Genomic DNA, 17742 nt, shown 5'->3' with positions numbered 1-17742 from the left:
CTGGGAATGCCGTGTGTCACTTGGAGCAGCTTTCGCAGGCTTCCTGCCTCTCCGTCTTTCCGTCTGTCTTCGTGTCTGGCTCCCTCTGTCTCCTTCCACTTATTCATTACAACATGAGGTTCTTGGACTGTACAGGCAGTCGGATGCTGGCGTGGGCCTCATGGATAGCTGGAAAACAAAGCCCAGACAGGGAGTTGCTTTCAAACTGCAAGACAATCCCAAACACATCCAGCCCGCAGTGTCATCTGATGCAGAAGCTGATTAAAGGATTATTAATGGGGTGGACACAGCATTCACTTCACATGATGATCATGCAGCTCTAGATCATTTTTCTAGGATTATCACAGCCTGAGAGGCCCTTAAGCCACACTCTTGAACTTAAATCTATTGTAGCTCCCTATTGCCAAACATAGTAATGATAATAGCTAACATATTTAGCACATAATATGTGCCAGACACTGTTCTAAGTGCTTTGCATGTATTAACACTTTAGTCCTTGTAACAACTCTCTGAACTAGGTGCTACTATTATCTTGGTTTTTCAGATGAGAAAACTGAGGTACAGGCATGCTAAGTGACTTGCCCAAGATCACACAGCAAGTAAATGGTAGTATACATGTTCTAACCATTTTACCACAAACTCTTCTAGACCAGGATTGCATTCCTTAGCATTATATTAAACTTCCTTCCTAAACATTGCTTGCTACCATAACTTTTCCTAGTTCCTAACATCAGGGTTTCTCAACCACAGTGCTGTTGACATTTTAAGCAAGATAATTATTTTTATGTGTGGGGGAGAGGGGGGTCCTATGCATTGCAGGATATTTAGTAGTATACCTGGCCTCTATCCACTATATCCCCCTATCCAGTTGTGATAATCAAAAACGTCTCCAGACTTTGCCAAATGTCTCCCAGGGGCGGGGCAAGATTACGGCTGGTTGAGAACTGCTACCTTACATGGACTTTCTGGTTAAACAGAATTAGCTGGTGTTCCTAGAATACATATCCCCACCGCCATGCTTTTTCACATTTGGTTTCTTCCTTGATGGCCTCTGGCCTCCTCCCCATCAGTCTTCTCTTTACCAGGTTCTTTCAATTCACCAGCAGTTTTACAGTCAGAGAGACAAATTAGCCTGTCCGGGTTACTAATCTGCTGATGTTTATGCTTTTTTATTTATAAAATGGTCCCCACTTCCAAATTTTCCATTGAAAATCTCCTAAAGATTCCACAGGAGTCTTGACTTAAAAACCCAGTTCATTCCGCACATTCAGCAGTTGTTCACTGGGTCTCCATGAGTCAGGTTCCGAACTCTGCACTGTAGGTACAGAGTTAAAAGAGATACAGTCTCTGCACTTCAAGGTGTTTATGTGATAGAATAGCGGGGTAGGAAGGGAACTTAGAGATCAATTACTTACCCGCTTCCAGTTGAATAGATGGGGCAACTGAGAGCCTGAAGGTAGATGCTATTTGCCCAGAGTGAACCAGAGACCAGAGTCTCTGAGCTAGATCATTTTCCATCCAGTGCAACACAGTGTACATTCTGAAGTCCCAGTTGGCATCAAAATACCAAGTATCCATCTAGAACCTTAAAGAACTCCTTGAGTTGAGTCATAATTCAAGATTTCCTAGCACGTATCGGAACCCTGGAAAATTAGTTCCACACTGAAAAGTCTATCAGCCCTCTCTCTTTACAGTTTTGCCTGCATTCCACCCTCTTCAAGTCTAAGGCTCAGAAATGAATGAGTCCAGGTTGCTAAATGAGCACTGGACGGAGAGTGCTGAGGCTCTGTGTCTTGTCAAGAAAATCTAATCTGTAGATAATGATCTTTTTATTTTCCCCATGGAACCCCTTCCTTAAAACTTATCCAAGATTGCCTATTGCCTCTGCAATAAACTTCAGACCTCTTGGCAAGGCCTTCATGGCCTTTATTACTTTCTCCCCATCTAGTCCATCCTTCATTTCCGGTGCACCCTCACCTCCATCAAGAGCAGGCATCCTGCTCATCTCCTTTCAGGTGACTTTGCTCATGCGTCACCCCTGCTAGAAGGTCTTTGCTCGGTCTCTCTCTTCCCAACTCGAATCCTATTCTTCGTGCAAGGTCAGCTCTTGTTCCACCAGTTCCAGGAAAACATCCCTGATCCTTCTTGTCAGAATCAAGCTTTCCTTCCACTGACCTCTGTTTGCTTGTCCTTCCACTATAGAAGTTGCTTAATGAAGCTTTATTTTTTTATTAATTAAAAACAGCCACTCATATTCATGTAGTCCGTTTTCTCCTAGCTGGGCTGTATAATTTAGAAGTTAATAACATGGAGCTGGGGCCTGATTGCCTGAGTTTTAATTCCTGGCTCTGTCACTTAGCAGCAAGTTACTTGGCTCTTTGGGTCCCAGTTTCCTCATCTCTAAAATGGAGACATTAATAATAATGCCTCTAGGCTCGGGCTATTGTGAGGGTTATCATCCCTGTTAAGGGTTAATCCACATGAAGAGCTTAGCACAATGTCTGGCACACGGTAAAAGTTGTTCTCCTTTTGTCTAGGAGAGTAATTCTGGATGGCAGCAGCCTTGCAAAGCTGGGATCTGCCTGTCTGGCCACATCCCTTCCTTATCTCCCTTTCCCATCTCCTCTCCCAGAGAGGCCCCCCCCTCGCCCCCCCCTCACCCATGTAAGCCAGGATGAGGTGATGGCAGGCTCACCCGAGAGAGGAACTTTTGTCTCCAGAGCTCAGCCCACACTGTCTGGGTGTGTTTTTGCATAACTTGTTGTGAGCCTGCCTAGGTTATGAAATGCACGTCATCTGGCTGGCCCACGTGGGAATCATCCCCATTCCCCTCTGCTACTGGGGTAGGCTGCAGGTGCTCGGTGCCCCCTCCCAATGTTCTTCTGCCAGTGAGGATCTGAGGTCCAGAGGTGGAAACAATTCACAGAGGTGGATCCAGTGCCAGAGGTCCACAGTGCTTATAGGGGTCCAGGAAAATGTTTTATTTCTTTCAAAATCAGGAGAAAAAGTTAATATAATAATAATGAGTATTTATTAATGAACCCAACCTGGGTTGTATTCATCCTTATACCAATGCAATAAAAAAGATAATTTTCATATTTCTCTTTTTTATGGAGGAAGGGCCCCACCAGAAAGACAGAGGTGCCTGGGGCCCACGAAAGTCTTAATGCACCCCAAGATGATAATGGATTTGCCCAAGGTCAACAGTACATTAGTGGCAAATCAGGGCAGAAGTTTGTTCTTATTACCCTGAATTTAGACATCTTATCCCTATACTTCAAAGAAAAGCCTTAAATGTTTTCTCACTGTAGTCTTCTCTCACAGTTGAGAAAATGGAGGTCAGAGATAGGGCTTGACTTGACTAAGGTCACACAACTCAGTGGTGCAGCACACAGCTGTGTCATGCTCTCCTGACTCCCTGTCGCTCCTTTTACTGTCTTACACCACCAAACCTAGTGACCACTGACATCATTATATAGATGGAAGAACTGAGGATCAGGAGGTCAAATGGGCTTACCCAGAATCATGAGGATGTCTTGTCCTGCCTCCAAGTCAGGGCTCTTACTCCAGCCTGTAAAGATTGTTGGAAACCTCAAACTCTGCTTGGACCAAGTATCCTGGAAAGCCTTGGGCATGTGTTCCATTCATTCATCCATTCAACAAATGTCATTGAGTACTTATGTCCCAGCCCTGGCCTGAAGGCTCCTGACACAGTGTGGTGAGCAGACATGCACTCTTTACCCTCATGAGGCTTTTAGTCTAGTCAGGGAGAGAAGTGTTGGAAGGTGACCACAGATATGAATCAAGCTGTCATCAACAACTGCTATGACAGAGAAACCAAGCAACCAAAAACATTAGAGTCTGGGAAAGACTCAGGAGAAAAGAGAGGCCTTGCCCCCCTCCACCCCCAACTACCTGTGAGAACATCCTGGGATAAAAAGGGGAATGCCTAGAGGAGCCAGTGTCTGATTATAGCAAAACTGGGGAAAAGTCACCATAGCAAGAAGCTTCCTTTCTTTCTCCAACAGCGCCAGTGACCTCCACTGTCTTGGTGCCTAGAATACTGGAGGGAAGACGCCCAACATTGTTGTTGATGGCATTAAATTGACGTTTGAATGTGGCTTTGCAGAGTCATAGGAAATTTACTTTTGAGCCCATTAGCCACACCTCTCTTCCCCCCTTGTCTTGAAATCCTGCCTCCAGTGTGTGGCACTGTCCACGTGCATTCAGTCTTTCTTGTCCTCACATACACGCATAATGGTGACCATTTCTTGGGTGCTTATTCTATGCCGTGCTCTTTGCTTAGTGTTTTATGAACAGGGACTTATTACATCTTTCCACCCACAGCTGTTTTGAGGCATGTCAGAGCCAGGACCTAACCCAGCTGTGTTTGCTTCTACATTGTGCTCTTAACCACTGGGCTACCCATTGTGCTTCATGCACCCTCACCCCCAGACACCCTCATATGCACTCTTTTATTTCCTCTTTCATGTATGCATGTGAATAAGCATGCCATTAACATCTGTTGGTGCTTACTGCCTGCCAGACACTATCCTGGTAAAATGGAGCAGAATATTCCTTACCCTCCAGAGCCTCCCTTGCCTATGTTCATGGGTTTCTACAGCAGTGATCTTACTTGGGATCAAGTAAGGAATCCCAGAAAGAGAAACTCCTTGTTCTTTCTAAAGTGGCTTCTTAAGTGGACAGGTGGATGGTGTTGATTCTGTTGGGATTGGGATGCACGTATACCACTCTTCAGCTTCTGATCCTCATCTTAAGAGAACTAAAAAGTTGCTGTACCTGTCTGGTTGATGCGGGTAAGAGTGGCAAGGCCATCACTCAGGGGTGTGCCATGTGGCAGGAGGTACATCATAGTGTCCTGGGTTGGGAATCAAGAATCAAGTCCTGCCTCTGCCTCCCACAAGCTGTATGACTTTGGCCAGGTCACTGCCCCTCTCAGAGTCCTGCTTTTCCCAGTTGTATCAACAGAATCATAACATCTATTTCACCTTCTTTAGAAAGTGTTGAGAGAGACAAATGAAATAATTAAGGTGATTTGTGTGCCTTAAACTTCAAGGCAATTTAAGATGCTTCTTGTATTGTTATGATTCAGAGTGAATAATCAATATGAGCAAGATAAAAATGGTACCCCAAATGTACTGTGTACCCCGAATGTCCAACCCAGGGTGTCCCATGAATGTGTTGAATCAATCAGTGAATAGGTCAGTATATTAATCAGGCAGGACTTGTTGCTGTTAAATTGGAGAATAGAAGATCCAGGGTTAATGCAATCAAAAGCCACAGGCATCTCCAGGGTTGTCTGGAAGGAGAGGGCATGGCAGAGACTAACTCGATGGGAAGGAAAGGGAGGTCAATTTCAACTCAGCCTGGGAGAGCAGTCAGAAGTGCCCAGAGGTGCAAAGGCCTCCTTCGGGCAGTAGGGAGATCTCTGCTTCTGGAAATGTGAACAGTTATTCATTGAGATGTTGTACAGGTGGTCTCAGCATGAGGCTGGGGTTTCAAAGGGGTGATTTAATGACATTGGGGCACCGCCAGCCCTGACTGTGCCTGAGTCCCTGGACGGTGAAGGATAAGAGCTTGGGCTCCTGTGAAGGATGCAGAGAGCAGAAAGAACTGGTCTTGACAGTTTTCTAGGAAGTGATCACATGGTCTCTGAGATTTGATAAATGAGTGATGAGAAGAGCTTGTTCTGTCCTCTCCTCAAATCATCAAAATGATGAAAGGCCAGATCTCTTCTCCAGAGCAGCTCCAGCTTCAGCCCCACACAGACCCCTGGGGTCTGGTCAGGGCCATGGCAACCTTTAAGGGTGTAAAAAGCTAAAATGCATGCCACCTCTGCTTCCTCCTCCTCCTCCTCTTCCTTTTCCTCCTTGTAGTCTTCTTCCTCTCCTCCTCCCTCTTCTTACTTAAATTGCTATACACCAATTTCATTGGCAATGTGTGAAAGAGAAAGCAAGGAACATGTATCTCTATTTCAGACTATAGTGTCAAAAGAATAAAGTTTGACAACACAGAAGAAGGAAAAAAATGAGTGACCCCACTCCTCAGGAAAAGGGACAGATGCTAATTACCGATATCAATTAATGCCTAGTTAACCTTTAACGTGTTCTATGCAGGTGAGTGCTTGTATTCCCTCATTTAATCTTCAGAATGGCACTCTGTTAAATACTGCTATTTTACAGATGAGAAAACTAGCAGGGAGGTGAGGGGATTTTGCCCAAGGCTACTCAGCTAAGGAGGGGCAGAGCTGGGATTCTGACTCCAGAGGACAGATGCTTTACCTCTGTGTCCTATTGCCTGTGATCGGATCCTGGTATGTTCATTGTCTCTTTACTCCCCCTACAACCATCAGACGTAGAGGCATTATCCCCATTTTGCAGATGAGAAGATTAATTTTGGAAAGGTACCATGGCTTTCCCAAATCACATAGCCAGTAAGTGGTGGATTCAGGATTTGAACCCAGATTTGTTCATCTGTAAGACCCTGACATTCCCAGACCCACAGCCTGATGATACATGAGTAAAGGCGACAGGCTAGAGAGTCGAAGGCACAGAGAAACAGGTGCACCAAGAGCCCTCAAGAGCACTTTGGCATCCCAAACACACTATAAAAGCCCATGTGTTAACAAAGTCTATGGGTTTGGGGCACCTTAGGTCTCTTCATTTCAACCCTGCCTTGCACCTGGATAGCTTTAAACAGGTTACAAAGGAAAGATGCATACATTTATCACTTTTCTCCCTCAAAAGTGCTCTTTCAAAGTAAACAGGATAAGACTTTTTATCCTTGGGGCACAAGTGGGAAAGCTGAGGCTCAGAGAGGTGAATTAACTCACCCAAGATCACACAGTCAGTAAGGGAGGTTAGTGGACCGCAGTGGGCATGCCATCAGGGGGCCTTCGGACAAGAGTTTCTAGCCAAGAAAAGAATACAAGTGGGAGAGCAGATGCAAACCCCACAGGGATGCTCTTTCCCCTGCTCCAGGCAGCCCTGCAGAGGGAAATCTGGTCACCAGCCTTTCACATGCATGGCCGGTACGTGGAAACACCTGAGCTAATCTTGGCCTTGATGAATTGCCCTAAAGAGTTACTTTTGAAGCCTCTGCCTTTCTTATGCCAGGAGACAGGGATGTCCAGAACTCAACATAACTGTACAGTCTTCAAGCCTGGCATGATTTCAAGCTTCCTCCTTCCACTGAGTCTAGGAGGAATCCCTTGAGCCAGGGTGGGCCCAGAGGGAGAGGGACACTGAGGCATAGTCTCCCAGGTACCCTCCTCGGTGACATCTCAGGCCTTCCTCTGAATACCTGGTGCCAAGTCCTGCAGGGTCATCTTGGTGGGCCTCTCCCCAACTGAACCAAGTGCAGGGACCATGGGTGTACTTAACCCAAATCTGTCTGTTTGAATCACTCTCCTCTGGACAGATAAAAGCTTTCTATAGGATTGCTCTCTGAAGCATTCCTCTGTGGCTTTGATAGCAGTGATTAAATCATGGAAGGGAAAACAAAACAAAAATCCAGCCTTTAGCTTTTAATGTTTTTTAGCCTCCTGAAAGAAGTCAGATTGTTGACCTAAATTCCCCTTTTCGTCACTGCATCCTCTCACCTCTGCTTGTATTTTCCTGGCAAATGTCCCGCAGCTAGAGGACATCCTTACATTGGAGGGTCTGCAACTTCCCTTCTTCTCTCCATCCCCTGACCTTACACCCTCCATAATGGAAACCGAGGCTGGGATATCTGGAGGAGCTCACATCTGAAGGTCACAGAGAGTCTGAGCTGGAAGGGACCTCTACAGTCATCTGGTCTACTCCTCCCATTTCACAGGGAGGGGAAATAAAGGAAGTCCAGAGAGGGGACCTGCTTTTCTAGTGATCCACATCACATCAGTGGCAGAGCTAGGGCACAAAGACCTTGACCCCTGTTGAGCATTGTTTCCATTGAAGGGAAGCACCGGGGTTTGGAGTCAGACAGAGGCAAGTCACAGCCCTGGTTCCTCTACTCACTAACTGGATATGCTTGGGGGAAAAATCCCTTAACCTCTCTCCACCTCAGTTTCCTTATCTGTAAAAGCAACAATAATAAAGCCCACTTCACGGGGTCACCATGAGCACTAAATGGGATGTTTATAGTTTATCAGAGACATTGCTACATCAAAAGCTTCCAGAAAATGTTTGTTGTTGTATTTGAAAATGTTGCTTTTTTACAGGCATGAAAGCCCTGGATAGAGTTTTCTCTCTCCCACATCCACTCTCCCAATAAGGAAAAACAAACAACAATGCAAACTTGATACATATTGTCATCCACTGCTAAGGCTCCTCCATAGACAGTGACAAAAGACAGATGTTATCAGGGCAAATTTTCTGTTGAGTTAAACCACCCTGGGAAAGCATTCTAGTCAGGATGGAAGTATAGTTGGGGTTCCTCTCTACTGTAGGGGAACTGAACGTGAAATCAGGAGACTTGGGTTCCAGTCCTTCCTAGTCTTGGTGCTATGTGATCTTGGGCAGGTGACCTCTCCTTTTGGAGTCCTGCTCCTCTCATTTGTAAGTAGCACCTACTATACAAGGTGGTTGTGAGAATTATATGGGACAGTTTGACACGGAAGCACCTACCTACATCCTTAACACACAGCAGGTATTTCAGAAATTCACATTCAGAATGAAACACAGAAGCACCCTCCCCTGTGAGGAAAAGTTTCCTTGCTTGGAGCCACACCACCAGTTTTTGTTTCCTCCTAATGTACTTGCTCGGCTCACAATAGGAATTGAGTAAAATAAGGCATCATATCATAACCAGAGAAGAGTTCTGAGCAGGAAAGGGTCATTGGAAGATGGGATAGATATGAGAGAGATTGTTGCAAGGGAGCTTAGGAAATTTGTTCAATGATAGGAAGATGGGAGGCAACAGTTTGACAGTAATTTCTAAAAAATAAAGATTCATGTTACACCCTGGAAATCAGAACAAATCTGGGTCAGAAACCAACAGGCAAGAAGGCTAGCAGTCAAAGTCTGGACCCCAAAGGACAGGCTTAGGAAGGCATTCTGAATTCTAGGTAGGGAACCAGGTCCGGGAGATCTTTGGGTCCCAGTAAGGTTGGGCAAGCCAGACAGAACAGATTAAGCACCATTTTTTCTTAGTCCATTTTTAGGGCCATGTTGAAGAATGACATGGAGCACAACCTCCTGACTTGCAGTCCAATTCAGCTTGCTTATGTTGACGCTGTGGGCCTTCTAGAAATATTTCTGGAGTGGCTGCACCTCAAACAGCCTACAGTGAAGTGTCTGGCACTTGACACATTGCAGTGAAGTGAATAAGCACCTGGGCCTGGGAGTCCTATAGGCCTGAATTCCAAGTTCGGTTGATTTGGACAAGCCACTTCCCCGTCCTGAGCCTGATTTTACTCTGAAGAACAGATAGTACTGATAGCTTTGTAGTGAAGATGAAATGACATTGCATTTAATGTTGAGCACGTGGCACTTAGTGAGTTCTAAATTTAGGTTAATGTGCTCTTATAGAACAGGTAGAAGTAGGGAAGGGTCCCTGTCTGCCTTTCTTCCTTTTTTTTTCTTTCAATTTCCAACTCTGTGGAGCAGCCACTATGTACCGGGCTTTGTCCCGGATGCCGGGGATTTATTGACAAATGAGCCAAACAGACACGTATGTGAGGAGCAGAGACCTTGAATGAGCAATTTCAGAGGAGGTGCAGCTTAGGACAGGGAAGGGGCCCCGGATGTAATGGGAGGAGCATTTGTTTGTGCTGGGGGTAGAATGGGGTGAGAAAATGACTTATAAGTGATTCTTACAGGGTGACCCCAAAGTCTAGGTATTCTCCCTGTATAGCCGGGCCAGGGTTTTGTCCCTCTGTATGCCTTCTGCCTTCTGCCTTTGGACTTTCCTTTTCCTCCTTGGGTTAAGTTGATGAGAAGATGAAATGAGAAGAAAAAGAGGAAATGAAAATAAACACCAAGCTTCTGGGGGAATAGGAGCCCTTTGCACATCAGGCCTGGCTGGAGGAAGACAGGGGCACATCAGAAAGGCCAGCCCACAGCTGGCCAGTGCAACTACAGTGCCTACGATGAACCCCTTTCCTGGTCCTGGCCTCGTCCTCTCCATCTGTGCAGTGTGCCCAGACACCTTGTTGTCCTATAAAAAGGGCTGTTGCACTCTCAAGCTCTCTGATTCTATAAGCTTATAGGATTGAGGCAGCATTATGCTAATTATATGTAGATTAGATGCAGAATTGCCGTGCATGGATGTGCCCCTGGGAGCACCCTTCAGTGTCACTCAGATGGTGCTGACTTCAGCTGACTCTCAGTTTCCCTTACTATGTCTCCATCCTACTGGAGACCAGTGGGGAAGAGTGGGGTGGAAGCATGGGGAGGGGAAACTTCTATGTCCTCTGGAGAATACTGCTTTGAATCCCATATGGACAGACACAAGGAGAGGGAACCTTCTCATATAAGAAATGGAAAGGACATGAAGGAACCAGCTGAAACCAACACATATTTTTTACGTACCTCCTACTTACAAGGAGCCATTCTAAGATTGAACAAAAGAGCTCTTAAATTCTAGCAGGGAATCATTTTATCTGAACTCCTCCTTCTACAGAGAGGGAAAATGAAGTCCAGCAGCAGAAAGGAGGGAGTCCAAGGCAAGGTATCCAGCAGGCTGAGCCCAAATCGGTGGTTCTGTGGCGCTTCCCTTCCAGCCCCCTGAAATGTCGCTACTGTTGATTAAGTTATTTCATGCAGAAATAAATCCCCATCACTGCTGCTCTGCTCCCTCTTCCCTAGTGAAGCTTAGTGATTTCCTTTCTCCACTTACATTCCAGGTAAATATTTCCTTCTGAACTTCTGAAGTCATTGCTTCAAGGCTCTCATTTCCCTGAATGTGTTTCCTCTTTGTTCAACTGAAAACCCTCTCTGCCCTTCCTCTCTGCCTCCTGGGGTGCAGCCACCTCTTACTCCACAGCTTTGGGTAGCAGAATCTTGCCTTTCTCACTCCTTCTCTCTCAACTTCAAATAGAGGTGGCCTGAGCTGGAGTCCCAGGCCTCCAAAGGTGCAGAACTGAGGGCACCCTACAGATGTGCAAACACTTTACCTTGCTAACCTGGCCGGCTGCCTTCCAAAGGCAGCAGGGAAACTAGGGCCTGGGAGCCCCTGGCAAAATAAAAACCTGCAGGGAGAGAAGGAAAAAAAGGAGAGGGATAAAAGATCCCGTTTCAAATTTTAATCTCGTTAGAAGACCTGTCATTTTCCTTTTTGTGGGGGAGAGTGTTAGGGGAAGATGAGAAGGTGAGCTGAGGGGCGGGGGGTGAACTGATAGGTAGGGGACCCTGAGAGTGGGGTCTCCAGAAGTCTTTGCTCTTACTGATTCCCATAGTGGGAGGTAACAGATGGATCTGGGGTAACTTATTCCATTTCAGGAGTCAGATCTGTGGTTTGGGAGAGTGTTGGCTAGAAGGCAGTTTTTACATGCCTTCTCCTAACACCAGCTAAGCTGATGGGGATTTATGATTTCTAAGCAGGGTTTGAGGAGAACGTGTGCTTTTTCCAGCCTTCTCATACCAGTTCTTGATGCATCATGCAGTATGCCTTAGGGATATCCCCCTCTACCCACCCCCTCCCAAACATTTCTGTATTCTGTTTTTAGTCATTTCGTACTTTTCATCCTTGGCATCATTCTCAGACCCTTCAGCATCTTAAAAATGAACTCCCATCAGAGCAGCCACTGTACACTGTCTTTAAAGCATGGCAGCATATTTTTAAAAAATGCAGATGAGGAAATTAAGGTCCACTGAGGTGAAGTGACTTTGCCCTAACTGCACTGCTAGTAACTGTTGTAGTCATGATTCAAAAGCAGATTGTCCTGAGTCTAAAGATCTTGCTCTTTCTCCCCAGCCCAGAACACATTCTGTTCTATGATTTTCTTTGTCCTTTAGCCACGGAGACATAAATTATTGCCTTTCATTCTGTTTTCCTCAAAATTCCTACCTTTTCTCTCCTCCCACTCTATTTAGAACTATTCACGTGTTCATTCTTTAGATATTTGCTAAGTGCCTGCTACAGGCTCGGCATGATGTGAGGTGCTTGGTGGTTTATAGAGATGACCCAAACACAGCCATTGCTCTCCAAAAGCATCCCGTCAAGTAGAAAAGAGATGGTAGTAAGGACACAGCTCGAAAACCAGAGAGCAAGTGTCAAGTTTCCTAAAAGTAAAATGAATTCAGAGGAGAGAATGATCACTTTTCATAGGGCTTCTTGAAAGAGGTGGTTTGCATGTTAACCATCAGGAAACTTGGAATCACAGAAAAGCAAACTTGAGAAACTCATGTGAGGGGAACCTCCTTCAACCCTCTCCTTGACCAAATGAGAAACTAGGACCCAGAGGAGGTACTGGGACTTGACCAAGGTCACCCAGCCTTTAAGAGCAGAGTGACTGTGGGGAGAATCTGACCGTTAAACAAAAGACAATTGTCCAGGGAGTGGGAGAAAAGGAATAGGCAGGCTTAAAACTGCTGGCTATGTCAGCTGCTAACAGAGAGATCTACGCAAATTGTAAGGCCCCAGTGTCCACACAGAAGTAGAGACTGTGTGAGCCTCCTCCATTGATTTTGCTGGACACTTTCCATGCTCATTTGATAAGTGCTAATGGAAGACACACACATACAGTTATGGTGACCGCAGTGATTCTCTAGCTGAAAGCAGGGACTGTCCTCCTAAATGAGCATCTTTTATTCACCCTCGTCTTCCTCTCTCCTCCCACCTGGCCTCATACACATCCTACACTTAAAATACACTCTTAATTAGAAAGTCCTCTTCCCCATCCAACAACTTCGCCTGTGCCAAGGACACTGGGTATATTCCAAATAAGCTGGGAGGTGGGGTGCATAAAGATAATTAGATCCAGAGCAATCCTGCTAAGCTACTTCCTGGGATTCCCAGGGTGAATCTAGAAACTTCTGTCTGGGTACTTCCCCAAATACCCTACTAAAGGTTGTGCCATCTCCCAAGCAGATGGTGATGTCCAGATTCCTGCTGGCCTAAGTGGAAGAGGGAGGGGCACTACAGGGTTAGTGCCCAGGACAATGAGTCCCAGGGTGTTGGGCCAGTCTCTTTATCAACTTTAATTCCCATTTCCTCATCTGTTAAATGAGAAATTAGCATCACCAACACAAAGGTATTACATGGATCAAATAAATCAATGCACACATAGACCTTAGCACAATGCCTGGCCTGCTATAGAAGCATGGTAGATTCCATTTATTACTATCGACTATTATGTAGGAGTCCCAGCATCTTTTTAGGTTAAAGAGGATGCTTTTAAAAAATATATTATTAACATTAGTGTCAGAGAAAAACAGGCCGAATTGGATCTGAGGAGTTTTATCAGTGATTCTGTGTAACAAATGCCTTCCATTCTCTGGGTCTCAACTCCCTCACTGGTCAATTGAGAAGGTTGGAGGCGATGAACTTTAAACGCCTTTATGGCTAGGATATTAAGTGGGCCTGCCTTCCTTTGGAGATGCATATCATGGCTAGCCAGGATTCCTACCCAAGATAAAAGCGTTGGCTTTGCAGTCCGTGACCTTCACTTCTTCAGGCCAGCTTTCCCAACATTTCAACACCACTGACCCTTTGCCATTTGATGAGTGCCAGTAGCAGATGGACACTCAAAGTTACGGTGACATGGTAGAGATGAGCATCTTCTAGTCATTCCCGTCTTCCTCTCTTTCTCCTCCCACCTGGCCTCAAACATCAGCCTACACTTAAAATCACTTGTAATGAGAAAGTTCTCTTTCCCATCCAAGAGCTTTGTGCCCAAACCAGTGGTTTTCAGATTGTTATTGCTGTCCCATTTGGCTGAAGTACCCTTTCCTCAAAGTTTTTCATATATGCTCCACATTTGAAATAACACAAAGGAAACTACCTGGGTTAAAGGAGGGGTGAGAACCCCAAAGCCCAAATCACTTGACCTCTCACTTCCCTTCCCTCTCACCTTGCTCTTGGGGTGGTCCCAGAGGCACCTGTAAGTAGTCACTGCTAGGACCCCACAGAGCACCATTTGAAAGCCATTCATCTAGGATATCCCTGATACAATGTTTGATCAGAGAAAAATAACTTTCTCCCCTCTTCTTCCATCCTTTATTTATTCATCTTTCTCTTTTGGGGCCACATAGGGCTGTATGACAAATGTTCTTATACCTCACGTGACCGAGGATGGGTCGTGGGCATTCACACCATCAGCGACCAAGGCAACAGAGACCCACGCTACTTTTTCTCCTTGAAGACAGACCGGGCCCGGCAGCTGACCACCATCAATGCCCACCGCAGCTACCTCCCAGGCCAGTGGGTCCACCTAGCTGCCACCTATGATGGGCGGCTGATGAAGCTCTACATGAATGGGGCCCAGGTGGCGACATCGGGGGCGCAGGTGGGAGGCATATTTAGCCCCCTGACCCAGAAGTGCAAAGTGCTCATGTTAGGGGGCAGCGCTCTGAATCACAATTACCGGGGCTACATCGAGCACTTCAGTCTCTGGAAAGTGGCCAGGACTCAGCAGGAGATCTTGTCGGACATGGAAACCCATGGCCTCCACCCTCCTCTACCCCAGCTCCTCCTCCAGGAGAACTGGGACAATTTGAAGCGTGCCTGGTCTCCCATGAAAGACGGCAAAAGCCCCAAAGTGGAGTTCAGCAATGCCCACGGCTTCCTGCTGGACACGAGCTTGGAGCCCCCTCTGTGCGGGCAGACCCTGTGTGACAACCCGGAGGTTATTGCCAGCTACAACCAGCTCCCGCATTTCCGCCGGCTCAAGACAGTGCGCTACCGTGTGGTCAACCTCTACGACGATGACCTGAAGAACCCCACGGTGAGCCGCCAGCAGATCGACTTCCAGCACCGGCAGCTGGCCGAGACCTTCAAGCACTACAACATCTCCTGGGAGCTGGAGGTGCTGGAGGTGAGCAACTCCTCCCTGCGCCACCGCCTCATCCTGGCCAACTGCGACATCGGCAAGATCGGGGACGAGAGCTGCGATCCTGAGTGCAACCACACGCTGACCGGCTACGATGGCGGAGACTGCCGCCCCCTGCGCCACCCCGCCTTCATGAAGAAGCAGCAGAATGGGGTGTGCGACATGGACTGCAACTACGAGCGCTTCAACTTCGATGGCGGCGAGTGCTGTGACCCCGAAATCACCGACGTCACCAAGACTTGCTTTGATCCCGACTCTCCACACAGGTAAGCCCCTAGAGGGCAGGCAGTGCCCAGTGGAGCACTGACCATGATGTCCTCCATGATATAAGCAAGGCCCCTGAGGCTCAGAGGGGTTAAGGGAACTCTAGTTCACACAAAGGCTTAGTGACTGAGGCATGTCTATTACTCGAGTAATCTAATGGGGACCACGAGCAAGCAAGAGTCACTGCAAACATAATTATTTCAGTCCTTCTATGGGCTAAGGAGCAAGACTTGGCATCTTGCCCTCTCAGACAACTCAGAGTCTCAATTGGGTGCCCTGAATAGAGTACAAATAACTGTCGTAATAGACACAGTAGGATGGATTAGACCAGCACTCTCCAATATGGTAGCCCCTAGCCATACGGGACTATTTAAATTAAAATTAATTAAAATTAAATAAAATTTACAATCCTGTTCCTGAGCTGCAGTAGCCACAATTCAAGTGCTCAGTAGCCACATAGGGCCAGCAGCCCCCATACTAGGCAGCGTAGCATAGAACGTTTCTGTCATCACAGAAAGTTCCACTGGATAGTGCTGGTAGAGAATGAGTTCTGGGGTTAGGCAACCTGAGTTCACATCCCAGCTCTGCTACTTCCCCACTGTGTGTGCACTCAGAACCTCAGTTTCCTCATCTGTAAAAGGGGAATAATGGTGCCTGCTTTGTTGAGTTGCTGTGAGGATTAATTGAAAGAGGGTATACAAAAGGCAGTCTCTTAAAGTGGCTAGCATGTAATTAACTCTCAGTAGTGTTATTTGTCATTACTTATATACTGGAAGGTAGACTGTGCTGTGTTTTGGAAGTGCCACTGGAGAGCAAAGAGAAAATTTTGACTTGCTGTTTGAATGCCTCAGGGAAGTCTTCTTAGAAAGAGATGGCATTTGAGCTAGATCTTTAAGAATAGGTCTAATTTAAACATCAGAGCTCGGATTGGGGGAGAAGGGAGGGTTCTCCAGGCAGAGGGAACTGCATTTATGGCTGAGAAGAGGGCAGAAGGGGGCTTCTTGTCTAATGCCTCATTTAGCCTCTGCCATGGATTTTCAACTGTAAGGAGCAACCCCAAAGGGGACCCCTAGAGGTGCACCCATGGATGACCTCTGCTGGGTGAGAGATCTGGAGGAATGAATTCTAAGGCAGAGCAGCAGTCCTCACCCACCCTCCTGTTTTTCCCAGATTCGTGCTGAACTTTTCCCTTCCGTCCAACATGCAGGACCCTGGACTTGCTAGCTTGAGCACATTTGCCAACCTCGGCAGGTTTTCTGCTGACTCTTCTCTTTGTGTCTCTCTCAAAAGAGCAAGGGCCTCCCATGCACAGACAAAATACCTATGTGCAAAGGAATGATGATGCTGGCAGGAGAATGTCATGCCTGGCAGCCAGCCGGAAAGCACGTCAGCTCGGCCTCCTGGCACCAGCCTGGCCCCTGGACACTCACCTTGGCTCCGAGACATGAGCAGGCCACGTGAAAAGTGGCCCTGGTGTGTGGCCAGTCCCTTCCAGGGCATGATACACTTTCATCTCTGTGCTCTCATTTGGGCCTTGCCAGAACTTGTTGAGGAAGGCAAGACAGGAATGAACATTTGCATTTGACTGGTGGAGAAGTAGAGGCCTTAGAGAGTTAAATGACTCGGCCAAGGTCCCAGTCCAGGGAAGTCATTAGCAAGATCACAAGTGCAAGTCTTTTGAGATCAGTGCAGTGTGTGCTCCCCAGAGCTAGACTCCCGAGTGTGCCTGGCAGCAGGGGCTTGGGGGAGGAGGAGGGGCTGTGCATAGCTGGAAATTCATTCATCCATTTGTTCATTCATTCATTCATGCACCAAAAGTTTATTCAGCACCTGACAGGAAGATGGGTGTCCTTAGCTCTGTTTTTTTGCAGGAAGCCTAAGATTCAGAAAGATGAAGGGATTTCCAAAAGGACACTGGTTAATAAGTGGAGAGCTTGGATTCGAACCCTCGTCTTCTGACTCCAGAGCTCCCACTGAAGGGGGATACTTTTAAGCCTGTGGAATCATCAGAGGCAGAATTAAATAGCAGGGGTGACAAGCAAGGTGGCTTTACTAAGACCTTGGGAGAAAATTGCTGAGTATGGTGTCAGGACAGAGGGCAGCTGTCCGTTCCAAGCACTGTGGTGCAGAGGGCCAGGGGCCCCTGTCTCAGATACCTCACAGACAACACTGACAGTCTCCCACAGCCTGCCTGTTTTCTAAATCATGGGGCTGCTCTGCCCAGAATTTCTGTGAGCAGCCATGTGCCAGTGGCGACCATTGTCACCAGGGCCTGTTTGTTTGCTGGCTGGGAAAGCTGTGCCCCGCGTGAGCCCCACTGGACAATGGGTCATCTCTGATGAGCTTGGCCGAATCAGCTCTCCTGTGCATAGAGAGAAGCCTGTGGAACTTTGCAGAGAAAAAATTGCTTTGTGATGTTGAACAAAAAAGAAAGACAGAAAGAAAGGAGGGATGGTGGGAGGGATAATGGAAAGAAGGAAGGAAGG

General features: G+C 46.8%; 1 protein-coding gene across 1 annotated transcript in view; it reads left to right on the top strand.

Annotated features, from left to right (window-relative positions):
- Positions 1–17742, top strand: part of PAPPA (pappalysin 1) — a 244209-nt gene that overhangs the window by 18066 nt on the left and 208401 nt on the right. Inside the window, exon 2 of the mRNA XM_037798016.1 lies at positions 14196–15258. Within this exon, the coding sequence (XP_037653944.1) occupies positions 14196–15258 (1063 nt within the window). The remainder of the gene's footprint in view (positions 1–14195; positions 15259–17742) is intronic.

This window comes from Choloepus didactylus, chromosome 10 (assembly GCF_015220235.1).
Source record: "Choloepus didactylus isolate mChoDid1 chromosome 10, mChoDid1.pri, whole genome shotgun sequence".
Classification (NCBI taxonomy): domain Eukaryota; kingdom Metazoa; phylum Chordata; class Mammalia; order Pilosa; family Megalonychidae; genus Choloepus; species Choloepus didactylus.
This window is presented reverse-complemented; position numbering and strand designations above follow the sequence as displayed.